This window comes from Hakea prostrata, chromosome 1 (genome assembly GCF_041222555.1).
Source record: "Hakea prostrata isolate BN-2017 chromosome 1, UWA_Hpros_2, whole genome shotgun sequence".
Taxonomy (NCBI): Eukaryota; Viridiplantae; Streptophyta; class Magnoliopsida; order Proteales; family Proteaceae; genus Hakea; species Hakea prostrata.
In genome coordinates this window covers 19,972,964-19,997,509 of record NC_142600.1, presented here as the reverse complement: position 1 = coordinate 19,997,509, position 24,546 = coordinate 19,972,964, and the positions used below count along the sequence as shown (strand labels likewise).

At 37.7% G+C, this 24,546-nt stretch overlaps 2 protein-coding genes across 2 annotated transcripts; both read left to right on the top strand.

Moving 5' to 3' along the window:
• Positions 1 to 256: 256 nt before the first annotated feature.
• Positions 257 to 9,376, top strand: ATERDJ3A (DNAJ heat shock N-terminal domain-containing protein). Its single transcript, XM_089168826.1, has 7 exons — positions 257 to 529; positions 5,942 to 5,997; positions 6,090 to 6,163; positions 6,459 to 6,943; positions 7,080 to 7,421; positions 7,666 to 8,013; positions 8,549 to 9,376. Exons 1-7 carry the CDS (start codon positions 443 to 445, stop codon positions 8,834 to 8,836), a joined length of 1,680 nt encoding a protein of 559 aa, XP_089024952.1. The 5' UTR covers positions 257 to 442; the 3' UTR covers positions 8,837 to 9,376.
• A 1,741-nt stretch (positions 9,377 to 11,117) lies between these two features.
• LOC149028145 (uncharacterized) lies at positions 11,118 to 22,869 on the top strand. The gene is made up of 2 exons (XM_089168816.1): positions 11,118 to 11,357; positions 20,331 to 22,869. Exons 1-2 carry the CDS (start codon positions 11,316 to 11,318, stop codon positions 21,060 to 21,062), a joined length of 774 nt encoding a protein of 257 aa, XP_089024942.1. The 5' UTR covers positions 11,118 to 11,315; the 3' UTR covers positions 21,063 to 22,869.
• The last annotated feature ends 1,677 nt before the right edge of the window (positions 22,870 to 24,546 follow it).

Sequence of the window (24,546 nt, the reverse complement as noted above, 5' to 3'; positions counted from 1 at the left end):
AAATTTTAACCAAAAAAATTCAAAAGATACAAGGGTTTTTTGCCAAAAAATTTATTGAACAACTTCTCCTTTTCTCATTTAAAAAAAAATTATATAAATATATCTGGCGGCTTGAGTGAGATAGATATTCGAGATCAAGTATCCGAGCATTTCAATTGGTCAATATCCGTGGAATAATAAACAAGTGCCACGTGTACGTAGCATTTCCATTGAACAATCTAAGCAATTCTATTGGTCAGATACCGTGGAAGCACAAAGCATGTGCAACGTGTATTCGGCGCGGGAAACCTCTCGACTCGCCAGACGTTTTTTTCTGGAACTTTCGTCTTCCTCCTTCATCGCTCTCTTCTTTGACATCCTGACATCAAGCTGTTAATTCGTGCAGTTGTGATTTTCGCAGAGCAAAGAAACAAGTTGAAGATCGAAACATCGACCACTGGAGATGAGCACTCGTTTCCTGCTATTGTTATTTCTATTGTCATCGCTTCTGTGTTTCACCCAAGCGTCCAAGACCCTCGACCCATACAAGGTAAGTTTTTCGGTTCATAATGTTAAAATCTTTATGTTCTTCATCCTTATTTTTCAATTTTTAGGTTTTTGGAGGCGTATCGTTGTGTGAGTGTTCGAATTAGTTACGAATTTATTTAATTTTTCCAGTTCGGTTTTCTTTTAGTACAAGTACGTCATTGATAGGGTCGGATTGTGAATGTCGATCATCAATGTGGATGGATTACATGTTGTTTTTTGCCTAGTTATTATTTTCCAAACCATTGAAGACATCTAAGCTGAGTATTGTTTTGGTTGGCTTTGGAAGTTAATGAGATTTTTGATGTATGGCGTATTGACCACTTTTAAATTGATACACTATCACACTGCATCTTAATTTAATAATATGGCGGAATGAAGAAGTTGATCTTTAACTTTAACCATAGTTACTGGATCAGCCAATTTATAAATGTAAATACAATTATATGGTGTGTGGCATAATATTTATTTTTGAGATTTGGTGAGAATGGATGGAGATTGATTTGATTAACATCTTATTAGGAATATAAGGAAAATGAGTTGGACCAAGAAGAAGAAGAAAAAGGATATGAAGAATGACCATATGCATGCCGTCATGAGGAAAGGTCTTTTCTACTGTGTAATGATGGTCAATGCAACTTAAGATACTTCCTTCATCTGCAAAAAGTGATTTAGCTGTGATCTTTGATCTTAGGTCGCCCACTAGAAACCAATTTTTTAAACGTTGTCTTGTCTAAGGCTGTTTTGCATTTGCCACATGTTTGTAGCTGATGATGTCAATCCAAATAAGGGCGAACCTCTACACAGGCAGAGGCTTTTTACCTTGACCTTAGGCTACAACTGTGGTCCACCGACCATTGTGCCAAGGCACACCCTGGATGTCTATCCAAATATTTGTGTGAATTCACCAAGCATGTGCCTTCGTCCATCTGTTTACTTAATGCCACAAGAGCCCCTTTTTCATTTCCTCTTCCTATCGATAACCAATACCGTAGTTTAGCTTATTTCTCAATAGAGTAGATTATAGCTTTTGATGTGTTGTACCTTGTAGTATGATGGGTACCAGTCACCTAATGGATAGGTTTCAGAAACCAGTAGAAAGCCAGGTCAGAGACAAGGAGAAGTTTTCAGCCTCAGGAAAATTCAATATCACAATTCACAAGATCAATAAGTCATAACCCAATTTTTGTCTGAAATCTTATTTAAGTGGCGAGGATGTGCTATAAAAATTCCATATTAATGTAACGTTCTTTTGGTTGAATAATCTATTATTATCAAATCCTTAAAGGGAGAAAAAGAATGTACAAAGAACAAAAGGGGGTGTGGGGGGAGGGGTGAAGGAACCAACTTTTAGGAACTAAGCTGGAAATTAGAGCTAAGCCTTAGGTAATAGCAATGAGTTTGTAACATAGGGTTTTCAAAATAGGGGGATGGATGAGCAACTGCAGCTTAGAAGAGACATAAAAGCATATGGCTTTCCAAATTGAGTCCAATGACCTGGAGTTGGAGATCCATCTTCTAAGGTTTCTTTTCCACCATAGGTGGTGAATGGTAGCACAGAAAGCTAGCTTACCAGTAAGGTCACAGATAGAGGAGCCTGGGAAGGATCATTGGATCTATTGCCAATCCTGAGCAAATCCGTATGAGTGCCTAGACTGGGCCAAATGTAGGATATGGCTTTTCTCCAAAGGGATTGGGAAAAAGGTAGGAGAAGAAAAGGGGGTCTATGTCTTGAGTATCGTTCCAACAAAGAGTGTAGTTAGGGTTGGTGGGGATGCCGATGGATAAGGAAAGCCTACCATGGAAATGATAGGTTCCTACCAAGAAGGACACTTAAGAGTAGAGATTACAGAGCCATTGTTCAGTCTCAGGAAATAGGCCTTTAGAAGATACGTTGGAGATGCTAGTAGTCCAGAATATCAATCACAAAAGCTTCAACAGGAGCATATGTAAAACGTAGTAATCATCAAAAGATGAAATGGATATTTAAGATTTGGCTAATAAGAATGTCAAGTTCCTTTGATTTCTCTACTATGGGAAGTATACAAAAATAAAAATGGGTATTGAAGATTTTGTTGAGCCATTTGGTGCTATGTTGGGTGAAGTCAATCTAAAGAAAAGGGGGGGGGGGGAGGGGTTGAATAGGTTGAGACTAGTGGAATCATGCTTGGCTTTGCAATTAATTAACAATTAAAAAAATTAAATCAATAAACAATGAAAACAAGGCATAGGGATTTTATAGTGGTTTAATTCAATTGAATCTACGTCCACTCCCTTCTAGTCCTTTAGATAGATTTCACTAGTATGTCCACTTTCTGTACAATGGATGGGGAGACAATACCATTTTACAAATCTTTGTATAGGCCGAGAGCACCTTTACAAAATCCTTGATTCTGGGCAAGCGTACCCAATAACAGTGTTGTAAACCTGATTTTTAGGGTTATGGTTTCTAAGGTGAATTTCCTAAAGTTTGGGATTGCCTAGAGTCTTCCAGAAAATAAACTAGAAATACCATGGGATGTCTAGGGGTTATTGGAAAGTTGTGGGAAGCTCTTAGGAATGATATGGGTTGTTTTAATTTTAGATGGGAATTGGAGGGAAAGATGAGGAAATAAAATTGGGATCCTAAGGGTTGTTAGGGTGTCGACAAAATCTATATGGGCTGCTTTGGGATTCCCAAAATTACCATAGAGCTGAAAGGAAATGTTTCTAGGGATATGGGGAAGGTTTGGATTAAAAATTGGGAGATTCTTAGATGGATCTTGGGCAATCTTTGGATCTTTCTTTTCTTTCTTCCTTCTTTTCTCTTTTCCTTCTTTTCTGTTGTTCAGAGTCTTCAGACTTGCCGCAAGTCAGGAGGGGGTGGAGAGGGGGCCAGAAGGGTTAGGAAGGGGAAGGGAGGGGTCGTGGGGGTAGGGGAGAGGTGGGGGAGGGGAAGGGGTTTAGGGGATCTTGGGGGCTTGGGAAGGTGCTGCCAGTAGTGCAGCAGAAAGGGGAGGGGAGAACTAGGGTTGTGCAGGTAGGGAAAGAAGGGAAGAAGAATAAGTAGGGGAGGGATTGAGGAGGGGGAATTACACTGGTTTGTGGGATTTCTGAAGGGATGCTTGCTGGAGTTGTTGATTGGCTGCTGTAGTGTTGCTGAACTGCTTTGCTGGATCGCAGGAAAGAGGTTGAAATTTGAGAGAATTAGACAAGAGCAAGGTCCTACTCAAAGAGGACCCAGCTGCACCTTTCTTGGCTACAATTACAAGTTAATTTTATTCATCCAGACTTAAGGAATACAAAGAAAGAACAGGTTATTTATAGCCTACTAAAAGACCCTAACTCTAAGGGAGATTCCTTTGTAGATTAGGATCTCACCACATTATTACAAACATTGAAATAGTAAAGGATCTAATGAAGTCTCCTTGAAAATAGATTCCCCTTAAGACTTAAAAGTGAAGGAACTCTTCTTGTAAATAAAGACTGTTGGGAATCTTATCTTTAAAGAAGATCCCTAAGACTTAAGAACTCTTACTCAACTTAAACTGTAACTTCCTAACTAACTAAAACTCTTCAACCACTTAGAAATAAAATTCTGATAAATAAACCAGCAACTAAATTAGGGCTAAAGTGACCAAAATACCTCTCCTAGAGGGTTCGGTCGGCCCTTGGTGCACCCATGGGAGTGGCCATGAGGCCCACTCCAGGGTTGTTCAAGGGGAGAATTTTGATTCACATCAAACAGATAACAATAAAAGTAAATGAAAGGCACTCACTTACAAATACCTTAGCGGTGGCACTTCCCTTTGCATGAAATGAATGCAATGAATGGTCAATCTTTACTCTCAAAGCTCTACCTTGAGATCCACACTTCTATCTTCTTCAAGGAGAGGGAATGAATCTCTAAAGGGACTTGGATATTAGGGACAGTTAAAGGCTACATAGATGGCATAATAACAATGGTTTTTTACACTTTGGAATTTGTGCCTTAAGTGTCATGATGACCTCTATTTATTACCATGAAATTGTGTTAAATTGGGTCCCAATGGATATAAGACAGTCATATTATTGAACTCATGGTCGACCTTGGTATCTCTCAGTCGACAGCTCATTCTAGCCTTTGGAATCTAGCCATTTGAAGGCTAGTTATCTCCATCGGGGATGGACAGTTGACCATGATCATCTACCGTGGGGCTTAGTTGTCTGTTAGTCGACCAGAGAGTCTCCATGTGGTGGCGGTCGATCAGGCTTATTTAGCTCACAATTGACTGGCACACAGACCATGGGCTTCTTTAGGGCTTTCTAAAATTAATTTGGAAATCTGTTTACACCCTTAGAGACTGACCCGAGAGTCCCTTTTGCCCATATAATTCTTTTCTTAAAATCCTTAAGTTGAAAAATGCTCGCAATTACATGTGTTCCTAATCTATATTCATGGTGTTCAAAAACAATATCTTCATCATTCTTGAGCTTTGAAGTTGTATTTGCATGAGGAATATCCATTCATTGGTCTTCCACTACTTGAGTCCTCAATAACCATCTTTTCTTAGTGCTTGAAATGCTTCCATGCAATGTACACTCTCTGCTTGGGCATTTGGTTTGACATACTGTCTGTCTTAAACAAATAAGTAGATCATTAGTTCTTAATTATATATGTTGGCATTCATCAAAACATGTCAAGAGTAGTTCCTTATCATATGGATGTCGAACCTGGCTTCAGAGCCAGGTAAGAGGCTTCTTTGAAGATCTTAAACAATGTAAGGGAATGGTTGGAAGACATGAAGTCCACCAAAAAAAGGTTTGAGGCCTTAGTTTTTAATCAGTTCTTACTTACGATAGAAAAGGATTATGCCCAGCAAGTCAACTACCATTTGCTGGCTTAGAGCAAACATCAAAGTCAGTGGCAGTTAACTGTCTTAGCCTTAGAGAGTTGTATTAACTTTTTATTTTGCTTACCAAGATGGAGTGATAGTGTCTAGGGAGAGACATGAGAGGGAGTGAAAGTACTACGACGAAAAAGAAGAAAGGAAAGGAGCATAGCATGTAGTTGCAGATGGATTTCAGGCTCATATATAAATAGAGAAGGGGGTCGGCCTATTTCTGTAGTTTTAAGAGAGAGAAATGAATGCTTGAAGCTCTGTAGTTTTAGTGGTCTTATGGGCAACACACCAAATGCCCATGTTCTTATTGATGAAAATGTGTTACTAGTCAAAGCTTCTTGTTCTTGTTTATAATCCCCCCCCCCCCCACACCCACACCCTCACCCCAAACCACCACCACTGGAGGGGGAAAAAAAAAAAAAAAAAAAAAAAAAAAAAAAAAAAAAGAAAAAGAAGAAGAAGAAGAAGAAAGAAAGAGAGGGAGGGAAGAGAATTAACAGCTAGAAATAAATCAGCCTTTGTGTTTATCTAAAATTGTTTTATATTCTTTTCAGGTTCTTGGAGTTGAGCGAAATGCAAGCCAAAGGGAGATTCAGAAAGCTTTTCATAAGTATATAATACTTGTGCCTTCCATATTGTCCGTGTTCTTCTTTCTCTCTCTTATTCATCTTTGCATATGATTTCTACTTTTTCTTTTTGTAGGCTCTCTCTTCAGTATCATCCTGATAAAAACAAAAACAAAGGTGCACAAGCGAAGTTTGCTGAGATAAACAATGGTATTATCTCTCTCAGTTTCATTTTCTTAATTGTCTATTGTAGTAATTTGCTTATGATTGTTGTTGTTTGCTTTTGCCTCATCAAGATAAGGTTTACCATATGTATATATCATGGTGTGGCACTTGTTAAGTTTGTCAGCCCTCTTATATAGAACTAAAAATGTTTCCTGTTAACAAAGTGATTTTTTCCCCTTAAAACTCCCGATTCAGAAGATTTCTATTAGAACTCCAATTTTTAATTTCTTCATACTATTTTTCTAGTTATTTATTCCGGGCACTCTTTCTTATTTTCTAGCATATGAAGTTCTATCTGATGAAGAGAAGAGGAAGAATTATGATTTATATGGAGATGAGAAGGGAAACCCCAGGTTTGAGACAGGTTATCCAGGGAATGATGGGGGACGTACGCACTTCACCAGTGGTGGCCCTGGATGGCAGAACATGGGTGGTCAAGGAAACACCAAGTCATTTTCCTTTTCCTTTGGCAATCCAAGTGCTGGTCAAAGTTCATTTTTTGATGATATCTTCTCCAATTTTTTTGGTGGTGATGTGAGAGGTGGGAACAACTTTGGTGGTTTTGGTAGCTCAACTGGATCTCGCACCAGCCATAGGAAGTCCACTAAGAGCATCCAGGCTGTCAACTCACAGGTGTATAAGAAGGAAATAGCAGATGATGGAATCGCTTGGCTTTTGTTATCCTACAAACCTACTTTTAAGGACAATGATTATTATGAATCCATTGTAGAGGAAGTAGCAACCTCATTGCAAGGAGCACTGAAGGTATGTTCGGTGGGCCTGTTTATACTTATTTTTGGACTTCAAATTTATCTGATATTTCATGTCTGAATTGCGGTCTCTGGAATTTTGTCTTTTCTGATAGGTTTTCGTTTTTCCTTCTATTTTTTCCTTTTGGTAGGCTGGCAGCATAAATTGCCAACATGAAGCTTCTTTGTGTAAGGACCTTGGTATAATGCCCAACAGGGTATCCAGGGCATTTATTTATTCATATAGAACAAAAGATGGGGGTTCCTTGTTAGAGTATAATGGGGATTGGAGTGCCAAGAGTTTGAAGATCTTCTGCCAAGATCACTTACCAAGATTCTCAAGAAGGGTGGATTTAAATCGTTTTGATTTTTCCTCGAGCCCTATGGAAAAGCTGCCTCAGGTGTTACTGCTGTCTACGAAGAAGGATACACCTGTGATCTGGCGCGTCCTTAGTGGCCTGTATCGTAAGCGATTCATCTTCTATGATGCACAGGTATGAATTGAGTGTTAACAGTCTTGAAAGTCAGGAAAATAGAAATCGTTTGGATTGGACATGATTCACTTGGGTTAACAGATCTATATGCATCACAAGGAATTTTATTAAAAGAGATGTCTTAGCTGACATGCTCTTAGTGGCAAAAGTTACTTGCCTGGCAGGAGACATCATTTGAATCCAGATGTAGTACCCAGTGACTTTCCTTGATCTACTGTTGGCCATAATATTGTCTCTTTTGTAGGTCCAAGATGCTTCAGATCCGAAGTTGAGAAAGTTAGGGGTTGATTCCCTTCCAGCTGTTGTTGGTTGGACTAATGGGGAGAATCACGTATTGAAGACAGGAATTTCTGTAAAAAATTTGAAGTCTGCTATTTATGATCTGGGTGTCCTACTTGATGGCTTTGAGAAAAAGAGCAAGAAAGGTGCTTCGAATCAGGCAAAGAGGTCACATGAAACACAAGGGAAAAGCATACCGCTTCTTACAGGCTCAAATATGTATTCCCTTTGTGGAGAGACGACACCTGTCTGCATTATAGGTGCTTTCAGATCATCCAAAGCAAAGGAGAAGTTGGAAACCATTTTGTCTCTGGTGAGTGAATCAATCTTCTTTACAATTTCCATTTCATTGACAATGGAATATGACAATTCTCATCAAAGATGATGGTAACTGTTAGAGCCATTGTGCCTTTGTGAGGGGGGAAAAATATTTAAACATTGTGGTTCTTTTTTTCTTTTTCTTTTTTGGGGCCCTGTGGGGGGGGGGGGGGGGGGGTGGCAAGATATGACAAGAAACTACAGTTTGGATGTGTTATGGAATGGTTTACCTGAAAAAGGAAATAGGATGTGTTATGGAATGACAAAAGTTTTTCTTAGTGTTGTACCGACTACCAAGTACTTGTAGCGATTGACTTAGATGTCTGGCTGTGAGTTTTAAATGACGATGGGCTACTATCTACCTACAGGATGAATACTTCTTGGTTAACTGGTGGTTTTAGTTCTTGGAGAATTCATATTGTCAGATTTTGTGCATACTGTTGGATGTAGAATTCTGCTCAAGCAACACTAATGTTTTTCTCTTTGGTTCTCCTTGGTGTATGCTGACCTTCGATACTTTGCCATTTCAGGTATCTCAGAAATCTTTGACAAGAAGACAGAACCTACCTTCTAGCTCTGGGGATTCTGTTTCTTATTCTCTGTTGGATGCTACCAAGAGCCAAGCATTCCTCAACTCTTTTGACAAGTCTCAGTTCCAGTCCTTGGATAAGTTTCTTTTGGCTTACAAGCCCCGGAGAGGGAAGTTCACAGCATTTATGAATGAACTGACTGTGGAGGAAGTGGAAAAGTTCATAAGTTCTGTACTTAATGGGGATATACAGTTCAAAAAGGTGCGGCAAAAGCCTGTTCTCAAGTGAATCTGGTTTAGTCGCCTGAGGCTACTTAATTGACTGACGGCATTGATTTTTGCTTCTTTTTAGTATCTTTGCAAGGTTGTAAATCCAATCTACAGGAAGATCGAACTACTCTTGAAGAGCCCATTAACTCTGATAAATTATGCCTACTTGTACAGAGGGGTGGAAACAACGTCAACCCTGTTTAGGACTTTAAAAAAAAAAAAAAAAATCCCTGAGACAAATTATCTATATGTATAAACTGAATATCATGTCAGTTCGGCAAAAAGGGGCTCAAAGGTCGTTTTAATTTGATGATGCAAATTATATGCTTTCAAGGATAACTAGTGTGATGGAACTTTTTTACCTCAAGGTATCTACTATGCTTTTCTTTAAATGTCTGGTTGATGTAATTTAAGGATAGGGTGCAATGCTTTACGCTTACCTTTAAAGCGTTTCTCTCCGAATTTTATCAGGAAATGGACCATCCAAGCATCAAAGAAAGAGACGAAGTGTTCATTAGTTTCGTGGTTTATGAATTTTGTGTGAGATATTTAAAATTGTTTTTGATAAATATGAGAAAATTGAAATGCTTTGAATCTCCAAAGCTTGAGAATCTTTTTTGTTGTTTTTGTTTTCTTTTTTCCCTCTGATATATAAAACAGACACCCAATTTGGTTTTTTTTCTTTAATAGATATATCGATGAACAGAAATAAATATGATTTTTTTTTGGTAGGAAGAAACTATATATAATAATACATATTAAGAATAGGTAAACTTTTCACCTCATAGTAGGAAGCGTTGGCAAAAGTTTTGCCAAACTGATTCAAGTGGTTGGTGTTAGAAATAATTTAATGTATTTGCTTTTGGTAATCAATGTGTTTTGATTTCTTTTTAGTAAGAAGCAATATTTCATTCATTGAAGAGAAAAAAACGATACACAAACAAAAATAGATGCATGGAATTGAAATTCAAAAGTAAGGAGAGAATTGACCAAAATGTCATGCATGCAATAGACAAAGTCATCTAGGCTAAGGTATGGATCAACTCCAAGAAAATCTTAAGACAAATGTTGTAAACATAACAATAATTAATAAGCCCGAAAGATACATAAATCTAACATTACAAGCGCCTAAATGAGCAAAAACACACCACAAGGGCGGAGATTGACACACCACAAGGGCAAAGGGGAAGCATGCCACAAAGGGGGAGAAGTTATATCATGAGCATCCATTGGAACAAGCTGGAGGACGGAAGTGCTGAGGAGTGCCATCATTGGACTTCCAGCGGTAACTTTCCTTGCCCTAGATTTTCGGTCAAATGTCTTAGGGACTTTGGTGGTGACCGGCAGCGTTTGGATGCTAGTAACATGTGACAGTCGAACTTTTCTACACATCACGAACTCCAAATCTAGAAGAGGAACTTCTACATCTTGCAGCATCAAAAAAGAAAAGGGGAAAAAAGGAAAGAAAAAAAAAAAAAAGGCAGAGAGAGAGGACGGGTAAAGAGCGGAGGAAGTAGAGAGAGAGAGAGTGGAGAAGAAGAAGAAGAAGAAGAAGAGAGAGAAGGAGAGAGAGAGAGAGAGAGAGAGAGAGAGAGAGAGAGAGAAGAAGAGGAGACGAGGGCGGTGGTATTTTTTTGTTAATACATTTAGGGCCTATTTGGTTACTTGAGTTGGAGATTTAAAAAATCTAGAGATTTCAAATCTAAGGAATTATGGTTCATAAAATTAATTGTTTAGTTAGACTGAATCTTTTGAATGAAATTTGTAGATTCATCTTGAAAAAATAATATATGAAGGCATGTTTCAAATGTTTAGCTCTTTTCTAATAGTCACCTTATCCCCATAAATCTACGGATGGGTGGGTATGAGTTGGTAGGGAAAGCACAGGGTGCTTTACTTCAGGAAGATGAACCACAGTCGCTAAAATATATGCTTATTAGGAGTTAAAAAACCTTTTTTTTTTTTTTTTCAATCCATATTGTGTGGGACTCCGATCAGGCCCCGACGCTGTGAAAAAACTGAAATAAAGAAAACTTTTCACCGTGGGACCCCGTTTTGTGGTCGCCTCCCCACGGGAGGTCCGGTTCGTGTGGGACCATACACAACAAATAGAATTGTATCTTTGATTTGCGGACCCCACAGACAATATGCGCCGTGAAAAAGCGCGGGAGAGGTGATGCAGACTCCGACGACGGCCGAATCCCGGGGAGAGGATGGGCTACGAGAAAGGGTGTATCAGTAATTTGGCTCAGTGGCATATTCGGATACTCCTAGTCTCTTACGATGATACCTCCACAGTCCACACAACGTTGCCAGCACAGAACCCAATCCCCCAGCAGCCCAGCTTCTCTTCTCCAGGGGCCTTCGTTAGATAAACCCAGTGGTCACAAGAAACCACAGACACTTAAAATTCTAAGACGTACCTGCCTCTTTTCCACTTTCGAACCCGCTCTCTGTGCTCTTTGTGCAGGGTCAGGCATCGGTCGCATGACCAGAAAATGACACTTTCTTTAAATTCAGTCGCCGGTTTTCAATCCACGGTAATTGGTTCTTTCCCACCCTTTGCGTTCAGTTTACTTTCATTTCTGTTCGTTGTTCCCTGTGTTTAATTTATAATGCTAAATGAAAACCTCATTTGGATCATACTGTTTCCTTTCTTCCTTATCTGGTTGAAATTTTTTGTTATTTCTTTTTTGACTGATTGAAATTGCCACTTAGGATACTTAAAATCTTCTTAGGTACATCTTTTTAGAGATTTGCTCCCTTCTCCTTGGGGATTATTACTCCTTCTGGAAAACAGCAATTGAAAAAAATAACTTCAGCCTTACTAAGTAAAGAGTGCTTTAGCCTTTTTATGAGTGAAAGAAGAAGAGAACCTCAAACCAGGTAATGTAATTTGAATATAAGTTTCAGACTTTTCTCAATTGGGTATGTCCAGAACCCAATTATCTGCATGAAAGGGAACTGATACAGACAACTGTAAGACGGGCACCAATGTATGGAGATGAATGTTGGTGGGTGAAGGAACAACATATAACAAGAATTAGTATACCTGAGGTGAGGGTGTTGAGATGGCTGGGTGGTGAAACTCCCAATAGAAGAAATGTGTTCCAGATTGGAGAAGTTATAATTGCAAGAGGTAGCTGTAAAATTGTTATGGGAGAAATGCTAAGAATGCATTGATTAAGTTTGACAACAAGTATGCCTTTGAATTGAGTTGAATGGAGAAATAGGATCCGTGTAGCTGACTTCATTGGGATAAGGTTCGGTTGAGTTTCAAAAACATTGATGAAACACCTTGGAACTTACAAAGTGATTGACATGCAGTGGAATAGGTGCAACTGTGTCGTGGGTCAAGTTAAAACTGATTTTATTAGGCTATGATTAGTCACTGCTAGCTAGTTGAGCATCTTCATCAATCTGACTGATTTACAATATTAGCCTTTTGGATTCTGGCAGGAAAAATCAATGTTGACCACATTATGTAAGTGATTTTCTTTAGATTATGCTCATTTACGCTTGTTAAGACATTGTAAATCATTGTGGACTTTATAGATTCAAGTCTTATCTGCACTAGGTGATACATACAGGCAGATCAGTGGTTGTGTGTGGGGATGGTGTTTGAGTTAGATGATATCATAATATTCAATGTTTTATTGGTCACAGAACAATAAGTGTGCAGCAGATGATAGGTTGGGTACTCTCTTCCAGGTTTGCTGTTGAATTTTAATGAATTGACTTGGAAGTTGGCCGAAGTTATTCTGTTGGGGCCTTAAATGAGCAAGTGTTTCTAGAATATTCTGCAGGTTATATAGTATTTTCTCAAAGTTAACATGTTATTGATTTGAGCAAATTGCACTGGCACCCCAAAATAGAGGCTTTTAAACACTGACACCCCAAAGTTGCACTTTCATTGGACACATTGGTCCAATCACTTACTAAATGCCATTAAATCATTGTTAATTTTTTCAAAATCCCAAGACTACCCTTTTAGTTGTATGAGACTATCTAGATACCCTGATGAAATAAAAATAAATAAAGAAGTTCGTTTGTTAATTTAATTGAAATTACATTTTGCTTCACTCACTTCCAAAATTTACAAACAAAATTCAAACGAAAAGGTGAAGGGCTTGATACAATTTAGCCATAGCAATGGAACCCTAGCCTAAGAGCCATTTTTGTTGGAGCAAGAAAACTTTAGCTAAGATAAACTAAATCCATCTCAGTAAACCTAATCCGTAATCCTAACATTTCCTATAAGAGTGATTTAAGTAAACGATATATGCTCTCTCCATTTTCATGGTATTCTTTGGTTCCATTTCCTATAAAGATGAAGAAAAGATAGCAAGAAGACTAATCCATATCAAATGAGGAAAGAGATTGTCTTATTATTCTATTGGGAAGATGCCGTGAAGATTGCCCCAAACCAGATGGCATCATCTTTAGCATCTTCTTAATAAACTCAATATCATATTTTCCCTTTTTTCCCCCAATCTAGAGAATTAGAAAGAATTAAGGTGTGGTACCCTCTCACCAAAACAGAGAACACTAGTTGATTAGAAATCTATAACTAGCTTTCTAATATTCAGGTCAGTCATTAGTCCAGGTTGCTTGATTGTAAACTTTCTCTATAAAAGAAAACAAAGCACCTGTTCTTTAACGAAGTTCAAATTTAGTAGTTTAAAATCATAGATCAATAGAATAGATGTCTGGAGACTTGTATTTTAAATTTGAGATAGATCCTTGCAATCAAAATTTCAGAAATTATAAGATGAGAAGACTAGGGCTCGAGGGGTTTTCCTTTCACTTGGATTTGGGTCTCTTTTTGTGAATTCAAGGAGTGAGAAGAGGCAAATGTAATTTTCATTCCATTATAAATAAGGGTATATTGGTCCTTACATGGCACCATTAATCATTCTTAACGGAATTGGAGCAATGTGCTTTTCAAAGATAAATTGGGGTGCCAGTGCTTGAAGACCGTTAATCATTCTTAACGGAATTGGAGCCACGGGCTTTTCAAAGATAAATTGGGGTGCCGGTGTTTAAAGGCCTCTGTTTTGGGGTGCCAGTGCAATTTTCTCTATTGATTTTTCTAATCAAGTTATGAAATAACCTCCTTTGAATCATTTGACTGGATTTTATGAGGCCTTAGGCAATTTCCAAGTCAACAGACAAGAGGTTTGTATCCTGCTCTATGTTGTCATGACCACCATGTGGTAACAGGTGAGTGTTAGCTCTTGACAGTGATCTTGCAAGAAAGGGTTGTGTTGGAAGTATGCTTCTATTCTATTTGCTTTGTATTTCCTTATCCTACTCAGAGTAGGATTTACTCAGATTGTAACTATAAATGCCCCATTGGGGCCTATGAATGAAAATAACCTTTTGAGCAATTATTTCTTCAAATTCTTATATCGCATCAGAGCCAAAAATCGATTAGAAAGGAATGATCGTTTCTCTCTCGCGATTCTACGACTAGGCTTGCTACCGCTGCGACTACACCATCGCTGCTCTTCAACTCTTCAGCATCCATTGCTTCCAGCAGTTGGCTTATTTTTTCCTATTCTATTGCCGTGCAGAAGCAGGGACCTGTTTGTGATTTTCCATAACTTCAGATTCAAAATCAGAATCAGGAATCAGATTCAAAATCAGATTTAGAATCAGATTTAGAATCAGAATCAGAAGAAAAGAAAAAGAAAAAAAAGAAGAAGCAGAATTGGCTCATATCATATCATTACCCAGACTTGTCATTACTTAGACTTGTTTGGGTTGTTCGGCTATTGCATTTTGCGACGTTTTAGTTTTTTTCAGAAGGGGTGAAGACTGAAGAACTGTAGACAATTCTTTCAACATGGCAGCCACCAATGATACTACTGCTCCCACTGGATCCGAATATTTTCCCACTCTTCATTCTCTTTCGGTAAGATTTGACGGCAAAAATTACTTGATCTTGTCTCGATCTGCTAACCTGGCTATTGCTGGAAGAGGACTAGTTGGATACATTATGGGCACCACTATCAAACCCACTACCGCAGGTGTTTTACAGGATAAATGGATATCAAATGACTATCTTATTATGTCATTCCTTTTGAATTCCATGCATCCAAATATTGCCCGGGGTTACCTATTACTTGATACTGCAGCCCAAATCTGGAAGGCTACTACTGAAACATATGGACAGTTGGGGAATGATGCACATGTTTATGAGCTACGAAAGAAGCTTCATGAGACTACCCAAAAGGAACTAACTGTGGTCCACTATTATGCTGAGTTGCGATCTCTTTGGCAAGAGTTGGATCATTATGGGGATTATCACCCCACTAATCCAGATGATGTGGCGACATATAAGAAGTACATTGATAAGATTAGAGTATATGACTTATTGGCAGGTTTGAACGTGGAGTACGATCAGATCAGAGTGCAAGTCTTAAGTCGTTCTCCCTTTCCTACACTAGAACAGTCTTATGCTCTTGTTCAGTGTGAGGAAAGTCGTCGATTAGTCATGCTTCATACTCCTATTATGGAGAAATCAGCTTTACAGTCTGTTCACACTAAATCTGATCTGGCTAAGGAGATTGTCAAGTGTGAGCATTGTCACAAACCATATCATACCAAGGAAAATTGTTGGAAACTGCATGGGAAGCCTGCTGATTTTGAGCAAAAACGAGCACAAAGAAAGGGAAAACCAAAGGCTAATCTTTTTGAGACAATTTCCACCACACCCTCTGCAGACGTTGGTTTTTCACAGGAGGAGTTCGCTACTCTGCGACGTATTCTGCAGTCTTCTACTGCCGGTATAGCCTCGACCACTGCTTCCTCTACTACCCCTACCAACTCCTACCTTGCTACTTTAGGATCTGGTCACGGGGAAGGAGATTGGACGTGATAAATGGACTTTATTTGCTCGAGCCTATTGGAGGATCTACTTTTGCTTTAACTACATCTTCTAATCCGATCCATTCGGTAATATCAGACCCTCATCAGTGGCACCGTAGGCTAGGTCATCCCCCTTTCAAATTTTGTCATTTTCTCTAGATTTGTTTTCATGATACTTTCATCTTACCATTACAATTTCTTCCTTTCCAAGTTTCCCCATTGGCTTGAATTTTGTCTTAAAAGAATTCTTCTAATTACATTCAAGCCATTATCTTACCTTGGTGGACCATGGACCATATAATTTAGGGATTTCCTTTGTTATTGTTTTCCCACGTGTAAAGCTACACGTGAGGGGGGAGATTGAAGATGTCTACAATTCAATGCCTTTCATGTAGACTTCCTTATGTAGAATTTGATCTTTGTTACCTTTGAAAGTTTGTCCCTTACCTTTGCAATCTTCTACCTTGGAGATCTAACATTGCTATAGAGCTATCTTTTTGACTATGTAGAACTTGATCTCTGTTAACCCTAGAGATTTGCCCCTTAACTTGACATCTTCCCTTCGGAGATCTAACCTTGCAAAAGATTTGTCGTTTGACCTTTGGAGAACTTGATCTCTATTACATTTGGAGATTGTCACTTATCTTGACAAATTTCCCCCTACCTTTGGAGATTGTCCCTTGGCAAACTTTCCCTTTAAAGATTTAACATTGCTACAAATCAAAAGTTTCACTTTGGATTTTCCCTCAGATTTGCGCAGAAATTTAGTCTTCTCAACATTTGAAGATTCTACATTTTTTCATGGGCGTTCTTCCTTGGAGACATAAAGTTGCAGTAAAGATGAGGACAAAACAAATGGAAGTCTATAAGGCAGAAGTAATCTATAAGTTTGAAGATCAAATTGCAGATGTTTACCTGGACAGATGTTTTATACTCTTTTTGGTCAAGTTGGGCATGTGTGATATCCATGCCTCAACTTGAGGGGGGAGTGTTGGAAGTATGATTAAGGTTTCCTAATTGGAGTAGACTCCTTTTTTAGTTATGCTTCTATTCTATTTGCTTTGTATTTCCTTATCCTACTCAGAGTAGGATTTACTCAGATTGTAACTATAAATACCCCATTGGGGCCTATGAATGAAAATAACCTTCTGAGCAATTATTCTTCAAATTCTAACAGGTTGGTTTCACTTACTCCCTGATTGAAAGCTTTGCAGAGGTTTATTCTATAATTTTCTCAAAGATATACAGCTTGTGTGCCTAGTCTCTCATTGAATGGTTAAGTGAAGATTGTAGGACTATTTGGAAAGCTCCCTGTGTTACTGGTTATTATAAAACAGTAAAATGTTCTAATCAGGGATGGAAATTTAATTTATATAAGAAATGAAAGACTCCTCATTCAAAATGTAGGAACGAGTTTGTTTTCTAGATGTTTTGCGCTCATAAAACATTTATATATGCTTCTAAATGCTGGCAAAGCTTCTAACTCCTTTTAGTGCCTAAGAGTGACTGTAGATGTACCAGCATGTAGATTGTTTTACATAAATGAACTACTTCTCACTATTTCTCTAGGCAAGAAGGCCCATAATCCAATGAAACTACTGCTTGTTCAGTATCTGGAAGGGGCAGATTGGATCAACCCTAAACTTTGGCAGTCTTGCGTAAGGTGTCTGCCTCCAGATTTGAGCCAATTTCTCCTCTCTCGGTGCCCAATCTTTTGACAATTTCACTGAGATAGCCCCTTCACTGCACCATCTATATAGGTTAGTGGGGAATTACAATATAGAGTGCTTCTATGGCTGCTTTGGAGCCCTTAGAGATGGGCTATGTTCTAAATGATACAGATATAAGTGCAATAGTTAAAAACTTGGTAGTGGTTGTCAGATTAGGCAAACCCAAAAATGGATTTGGGAACTCAGCACAGCAGTTAAGTTTAAGTATCATATCATCTAATTTTCAAAGATATGGAAGCAACTTTAATACTTTATCACATTATTTGCAGACTTTTGTTGAATCTATCTGCGTATTCTTATATTTTCTGCAACTTCATTTTGGATATATTTCTAAGTCCATGGAACTCCTAATTTTCTCTGATCTTTTGTATTTCTATAAAAAGAATTGTGGACTATTTTTTTGGGTGAACCAGAGTTGTTAACTTATATAGAGAGTAAAGGAGATTTTATAAAAGGGTAGAACAAGAGTATACAAATGAGGGATAGAAGCCTCCATTCCAGAACTGGATGACAAAATGGACAGGAAACAAGACTTAAAAATAAAAATAAAATCCAAGACCAAAGGATTTTTCATTTAAACTATAAGCAATTTTGTTGCAAATGAGAAACTGTTCTTTAACAAAAAAGAATACTTAGCATATGTTGATTTTTTCAAATTCTTTTTTTTGTTATATACTTAGTATAAACAAAAAATGTATCCTGCACTGGTTACCAATGGATTAGCTTCTCTTTGCACTGCATTTGTGAGGAATTTAGAAGGGTGATGGAAAACCAATTCTAGGGTGGTTTCCCTAAAAATAATGGTTTGCCCAAAATCTTTCGGTAAATAAATTAAAAATATTATTGGATGCATATGGGTATCTAAGAAAGTTGTTTTTTGTCCAAATCTAAGAAAGTTGTTGGAAACTCTTTAAGAGGGATATGTGTTGCTCTGAGATATATGGGCTTCGGAGGCAAAGACTAGGAAACAAATTGGAGATCCTATGGGATGATAGGGAAAAGTTAGCATTTTAACAAAATCCTAATGGGTGGAAACTTTGGGGGAAAACGGTTAAACTTGTGGGATGGGATGGGGTTGTGAACATCTTGGGCAATCTTTCTTTCTTTCTCCTTTTCTTTTCTTCTTTCTTCCTCTTCTTCTTCTTCTTCTTCTTCTTTCTTCTTCTCTTCTTCTTCTTCTTCTTCTTCTTTTTTCTTTTCTTTTATTTTTATTATTTTATTATTTTATTATTTTTTTGTCTTTTTCTTTGCTCTTTTTGTTTTTCTTGCCACAAGTCAGAAACAGGGGTGGGGTAGGATGTGATGAAGAAAAGAGAGGTGGGGGAAGGGCTGGGGGTATGGGAGGGGTATTAGGGGCTGTGGGGGTTGATGGAGGTGCTGCCATGGGTGCAACAGCAAAGGGGAAGGGGTTTAGGGTTTACCCAAGCAGGGGAAGGGGGCTGGGGTTGGTGTGATGGGATTAGGAGGGGGTGGGGTCTTCTGTATTTACTTGGAGGCTGCTGTAACGGCTGTGTATGCTGGAGACTAGAAGAGGAGGGCTAGATGCTTGAAGAAGGTGCTGATCTTGAAGAAGAACTCTCAATTTTTACTCAACTGTGGCCTTGTGAGAAGGCCACGATCCTAATCAATTCTTTTTCAAATAATCAAACTTGACATTACAAATAAAAAACTAGGCTATTTATAGCCAACACTAAAGACTCAGACCTAATTGGGAATCCTTAATAATTTAGGATCTCCCTTACAGTTAATCTCAGCCACAAATAAAAGACTTTAACTTAAACTCGACAACTAATGGAATCTTCTTGAAAATAGATTCCCTAAGACACTAGGACTCCAACATAAGGAAAGGAACTGTTCTTGTAATGGAAGACTTAAGAGTCCTTTAGGGAAAGACTCCTATGGACTCACGAACTCAACTTCTAAACTAAACTAGACTCTTGAAAAATACGAATTGAGATTCTGAAATTTAATTTCCAGCAGATATTTAGGGCTGGAATTGACCAAGATACCTCTCTTGAAGGGTTTGGCCAGCCTTAGGTGTGCCACTTTGGAGTGGCCTTGGGGCCCACTCCAGGTTTCGGCCTGAGGGTGAACCCTTGTTCACAACAAAGGGTTTAAATAGCGTGTTCTCAGGGTATGCAACTTTTACCCCTAAGAAGACATAGTTATTGTCAGGATACCATCTTGACAATCAGATTTGCCACTAATTTACATCATTTATTTACAAATAGAAGGCAAAAATATTTGTCAAGATGCCATTCATCCAAACAAAGGAAATTTTTTAAGATGCCTTTATGACAATCAGAAATCCTCTGCAGTTTTATCTCATACTGTATGATATATGACATCTCACATCATGCCAGCTTAATAAAGGGATAGTGTAAGTGAAACACCATAGTCCATGGATTTTTGTAATCTAATATGTCCTGGCATTTTTATTTCCTTAATCCAGAGTTTATAGCTTGGGGAAGAGAGTATTAGACACCATTTCCCATTTTTTGGAATGTGGAAAGAATTGATCCACAGAAGAACTAAGTTTTTATGAAATAACCAAGTAGAAAAAGGGACAGAAGTCTTAACGTATTAATTATTAAACCAATAATAAGCTGTAAATAACCCCTATAATTTTCAGTAAACATAAAATAGATGTTGCAATGATCTACAAGTTAGTTTCTTTTCCTTAATATAATGGTTCAGTTACTGGAAGCTGTGTGAAGTAATCTTTATGAGATTGAGCATGATTTGATGCCTTCTTATGCTAGTTATGTGGAGACTCAAATTTATCTTAATAATAATTGAACTAGCTGAAAAATTATATAACAATTGCTCCTTTTTACCCAGTTTTTACATGTGTTTTTTTCTTTTGTTTTCTTATTTCTTTCTTTCATTTTTTTTTGGCTCTGTGAACAGCTGCAAGCAAAATCTCACAATTCTTCGAGAACTTACTCAGGAGCTTCTGGGCTAAAGATTGATTTTCTTGCTACTTCCACTGGGAGAAGGTTTTGGTTACAGAGTAAAACAAAAAATAATAGAAGTTGCCTGGTTATATTGGCTACTGATGGCAACAAGGTTGTAACAGATTCAACCAATAAAGATTCCAGAAATTCGGAAAGAGCAGTGTCCCGCGACCAGTTGTCATCAGCAGAGCCTTCATCCTTGAACTCTTCACCTGTTACGACCCAGCCCAATGGTAGTGCTCAAGATGGACTTAGATTCCAAATGCCCAAGGATTCTAATGTGTTGCAGGTTCCTTCTGATGCGAAGCAGATTGAGTCAGCTGTTCCAAGTGTGCAAACTACAGTTAAGAGAGCATCTTTGACTGCAAGAGAGAAATTAAGGGCAGCCCGTGTTTTAAGCAAGTACACAGAACCAAAACCGTCAAAACCAGAGCTGGGAAGCAAGGTTTTGGATGCTATGAGAGAAGGTGACAGAGGGAAGAAAAGGCCTGGCCTCCCTGAAGCTCCAGAGAACATGTTTGATGACAGCAAGAGAGGATTACCAAAGTCCGGCCTGACTTTTGATTTACCAGGTGGTTCTGATCTTTTCCTTATTATTTTCTCAGCTGTCTTCATTGGCACAGTCATGTTTGCAACAGCTTTTATTGTCTGGAAAGTTGGTGCTATCCATTTTAACGAGTACTGAGGTACTTTATTTGCCATTCTGCTGGGCATCTTTTTGAAGCATGCTGAAATTGTTGGATGTGAAGTATATGCACTTCAATGTACAGAAGTAGTAGGTCTGCAGGGTTACTAGTTCTATTATTGGCATTATACTGCAGGTGGAGGTGGTAATTAGCTCCCGTTCCAGAATGATAGAATAAGCTAAGGCTTTCTGGTAAATCTCTTCTCCCCTACTCCCTACTATCACTGAATTGGGGATTCTTACTGTTGGACACTCAATATTACCTCTATTACATTATCTGGTTGTGGTTTTTCTTGCCATCTATTTTTGAGTGCTACAAATGAGTAATGAATATTTTTTACTTGATCAGGAGGTTATGTTATCCTAACATAAAAAGGTTGGGGGTCTCATTGTATGGATTATGTTTTCAAGAGCTACTTAAAAATGAAATTTGAGAACCATTGACAGGGGTTGTAGGAGAACAATATTGATAATGAAAAGAATTTGGCCAATGTGGGAACACCTTTTAACCTATTTCATACTCTCCTCGTCAACCCAATCTGACAAACCTTCTTGTGCCCCCAAATTGGTTGTGGGTGTTAGATTTCCACATGGTAATCCTGTGACTTTAAGAAATACTTTCAGATCTGCCTGCTGAAACCAAATTATTATGTACATTACCCAGAAAAAGACCCCTGAAACACAGCATTGCAAATTCTAATCACACAAGACTTTTTCCTCAATTAACAATGTGGGAGCTTCTCTTTTACTGTCAAAAATTGCAATCCGCTTGTATGGGTTTAAGGACTGGAAGTCAGTTCTACCATGGAGACTTCTTCCTCACCTCCATTGGCAACCTAGTTTCAAGTGTAAGAATTAACCTATGTTTATGGTGGGTTAATGGTAATCCTAAATTAGACCTTTTGGCCGATGAAACCAAATAAACTGGTTATTTGTGATCTGACTCATATTATACATTTTTGCAACAAGGAATTGCTACTATTATACTAGATTGCATCTTCTCATGGAATATATGGCAGCTCAAAGAAGCCCTAGAAATGTGTTAAAAAGTTGTTTTGCTTGTAGCTGTTGGCCAACTTAACCTAGTTTAAGCTTGAGGGTATCTTGAAGATGTTATTTCTTTTTTCTTTTTCACGAATTATTACTATAAATTTATAAGTGTGCAGGTCTTCTAAGGTTTTAACATATTCTGAATTTTCTCCTGGATAACTCTTCAAGGGCAAGTCCCCATGTTTTGGAATTTGGTTGGTCCCATCAGTTAATGAATAATGTCAAGAAAAAACAAGGTTTGAAAGATATAATTGTCTGACAAATGGCAACACTCTCGTCCCATGATTGATAGTCTCTTAATTTGTAATATCATTTCATACCTTTCAAACTCTGCCCATCAATTCAATGAATTAGGTACCATCTCTTAGCTATTTCTGGAAATCTCATTTACTTTTATTGTTTTTGGTTTGAATTTTCATACTGATTGAGAAAAATATCACTGAATTTTTTTATCATTAATTTTAATTTGTATAATGGGAATCTCTCCATACACGTCTAGAGATGAGTGATCATCTTATCTTCATTAAAGATGAAAATCTTGTCTTTATAATGTTAATGCGTGTGGTTTTATATTCACGAAACCATCCTCCATTCTCCTCTGGTTTTGTTTCTTGTTGTTTTACTTTTAGTTCTAGGGAATGTAACTTCATAGCTCATTCCTTAGCCAGGAGGGCAGTCACCTCAGCAGGGAGGGTTGACTGGCCACATTCCACTTCTTGGTTCTCAGATATGTATAATTTTGAGGCCTTGTATTGTTGTTTCTGCTCAGTTTCTGAATGAAGTTTGGATTACCAAAAGGAAAAAAAAAAAACCATCCTTCATTAAAAATTGTGCAGACCCTATACATTTAAAAATATCTTTTTCGTATAGAGCATTTTCTCCAGAAACTCATTAAAACAGCTAATGAACAACCTAGCATGAACTGTTGACTATTTAGTCTTTTGATTAAGGTACTTTTTGCCTCAAAAGTAATGCTTTAGAACTCCAAAAAAGCCCTTTTAGCCATTGACATTCTGACTTGAGTTTTTTTCGTTTTGCCTATATAAGTTAGGTTTAAAATTTTTGTTGTCCAATGTGGTGAACTTGAAATATTAAAATAAATCTAACGTTAACTTTTATGTTAACTTTGATTTTGAAATTACTATTTTGCCCATGTAGTGAAGGAAAATATAACTTTTTTTTTTTTTACAAAACTTTTAAGTAATTTTTTCAAATTTACAAAAAAGCTCATTGTAGAATCTGATTTGAGTTATTATCTTCCTTCTTTCTTTTCAAGTTGATGCTATATTCGACTTCTTCAAAACAGTCTGCAAGGTGAAGCCTGCTCTTATGAAGGAAGGGCTTGTAGTATTTGCTAGTATTTTGGTGTCTCTCCTGACTTCCTGAGTTATTTTTCATTTTTCAACAAGGTTTCTTCATCTCTTTGTTTACCAATTTCTGATGTGGGTTTCAGAAAATTCCCAGTGAAGATAGGAGGAGAACCCCTCTCTTTTTCCTGACGACAGAGGCCTACTTAACAAACACTATTCACATTCATTTCTAAGTCAAACTTTTTAGAAACCAAGGAGAAACAGAATCATGCTTATGCTCTTTTGGTTGAACAGGAAATTAGTTGTTTTCCTTTTTCGTCCAATTCAGATAAATCATGCCCTTCATAGATGTTAACAAATATCAAGTACCGGGAGGAGGAAGTCATGAAATTAAGAATTTTGATAGAAACTATGGTAATTGTGAAATAACTCCGAGACGTGGTCTTACCATTTTTCTTATCATTTGTTTTGTATCTCTAATGAAATGCATTTCAATTTTTTTGGTCATTGACGCTTATGTTATAATTGAAATTAGGTTTGGTTGGAACTCATGGGTCCAGGGATCCTTAAATTAAGACCTCGTCGGTGTTGACATGCCTAATAATGTTGAGTCGAGTTGCCATTCGTTAAACAGGGAGTTTGCTTTGTAAATTTAAAAAAATTAAATGAAATTTGACAAAATAGTTAAGGGCATTTAGGTCATATAATACATTTCAAAATTTGAAAACTTAATTGTCAAGATTAAAAAAACTAACATTGAATTTTTTGTAATATTTCAAATTTACTAGATTAGGCAAACTGAAATATTGACCATCTAACTGAACAAACGAGAATTTAGGAGCAAATGAAAAAAAATTTCTAAGAAATTTTAAGCAAAAACCCACCAATGATAAAGGCTTTCCTTTCAAGTCACCATGTACGGATCCCAATGATGATGAGAAAGAGGGAGAAAGAGAGGGATGGGTTGACCCCTCACACCAATTTTTAAGGCCAAAACCCAAAGTCATCTGCTAGCAATGAAATACTGATGTAGAAAGGATACCCCTAACCACCAGATCATATCAATCTCTATTGTCTATCATCTTCTCCTTCGGTTGCTGTCTCAGTCCATTCATTCATGCAAT

Coding starts and splice junctions, on each gene's coding strand:
- ATERDJ3A (XM_089168826.1), top strand. CDS start 443: ATGAGCACTCGTTTCCTGCTATTGTTATTTCTATTGTCATCGCTTCTG. Junction 530..5,941: donor AGACCCTCGACCCATACAAG/GTAAGTTTTTCG, acceptor TATTCTTTTCAG/GTTCTTGGAGTTGAGCGAAA. Junction 8,014..8,548: donor TGGAAACCATTTTGTCTCTG/GTGAGTGAATCA, acceptor TTGCCATTTCAG/GTATCTCAGAAATCTTTGAC.
- LOC149028145 (XM_089168816.1), top strand. CDS start 11,316: ATGACACTTTCTTTAAATTCAGTCGCCGGTTTTCAATCCACG. Junction 11,358..20,330: donor TCGCCGGTTTTCAATCCACG/GTAATTGGTTCT, acceptor CTCTGTGAACAG/CTGCAAGCAAAATCTCACAA.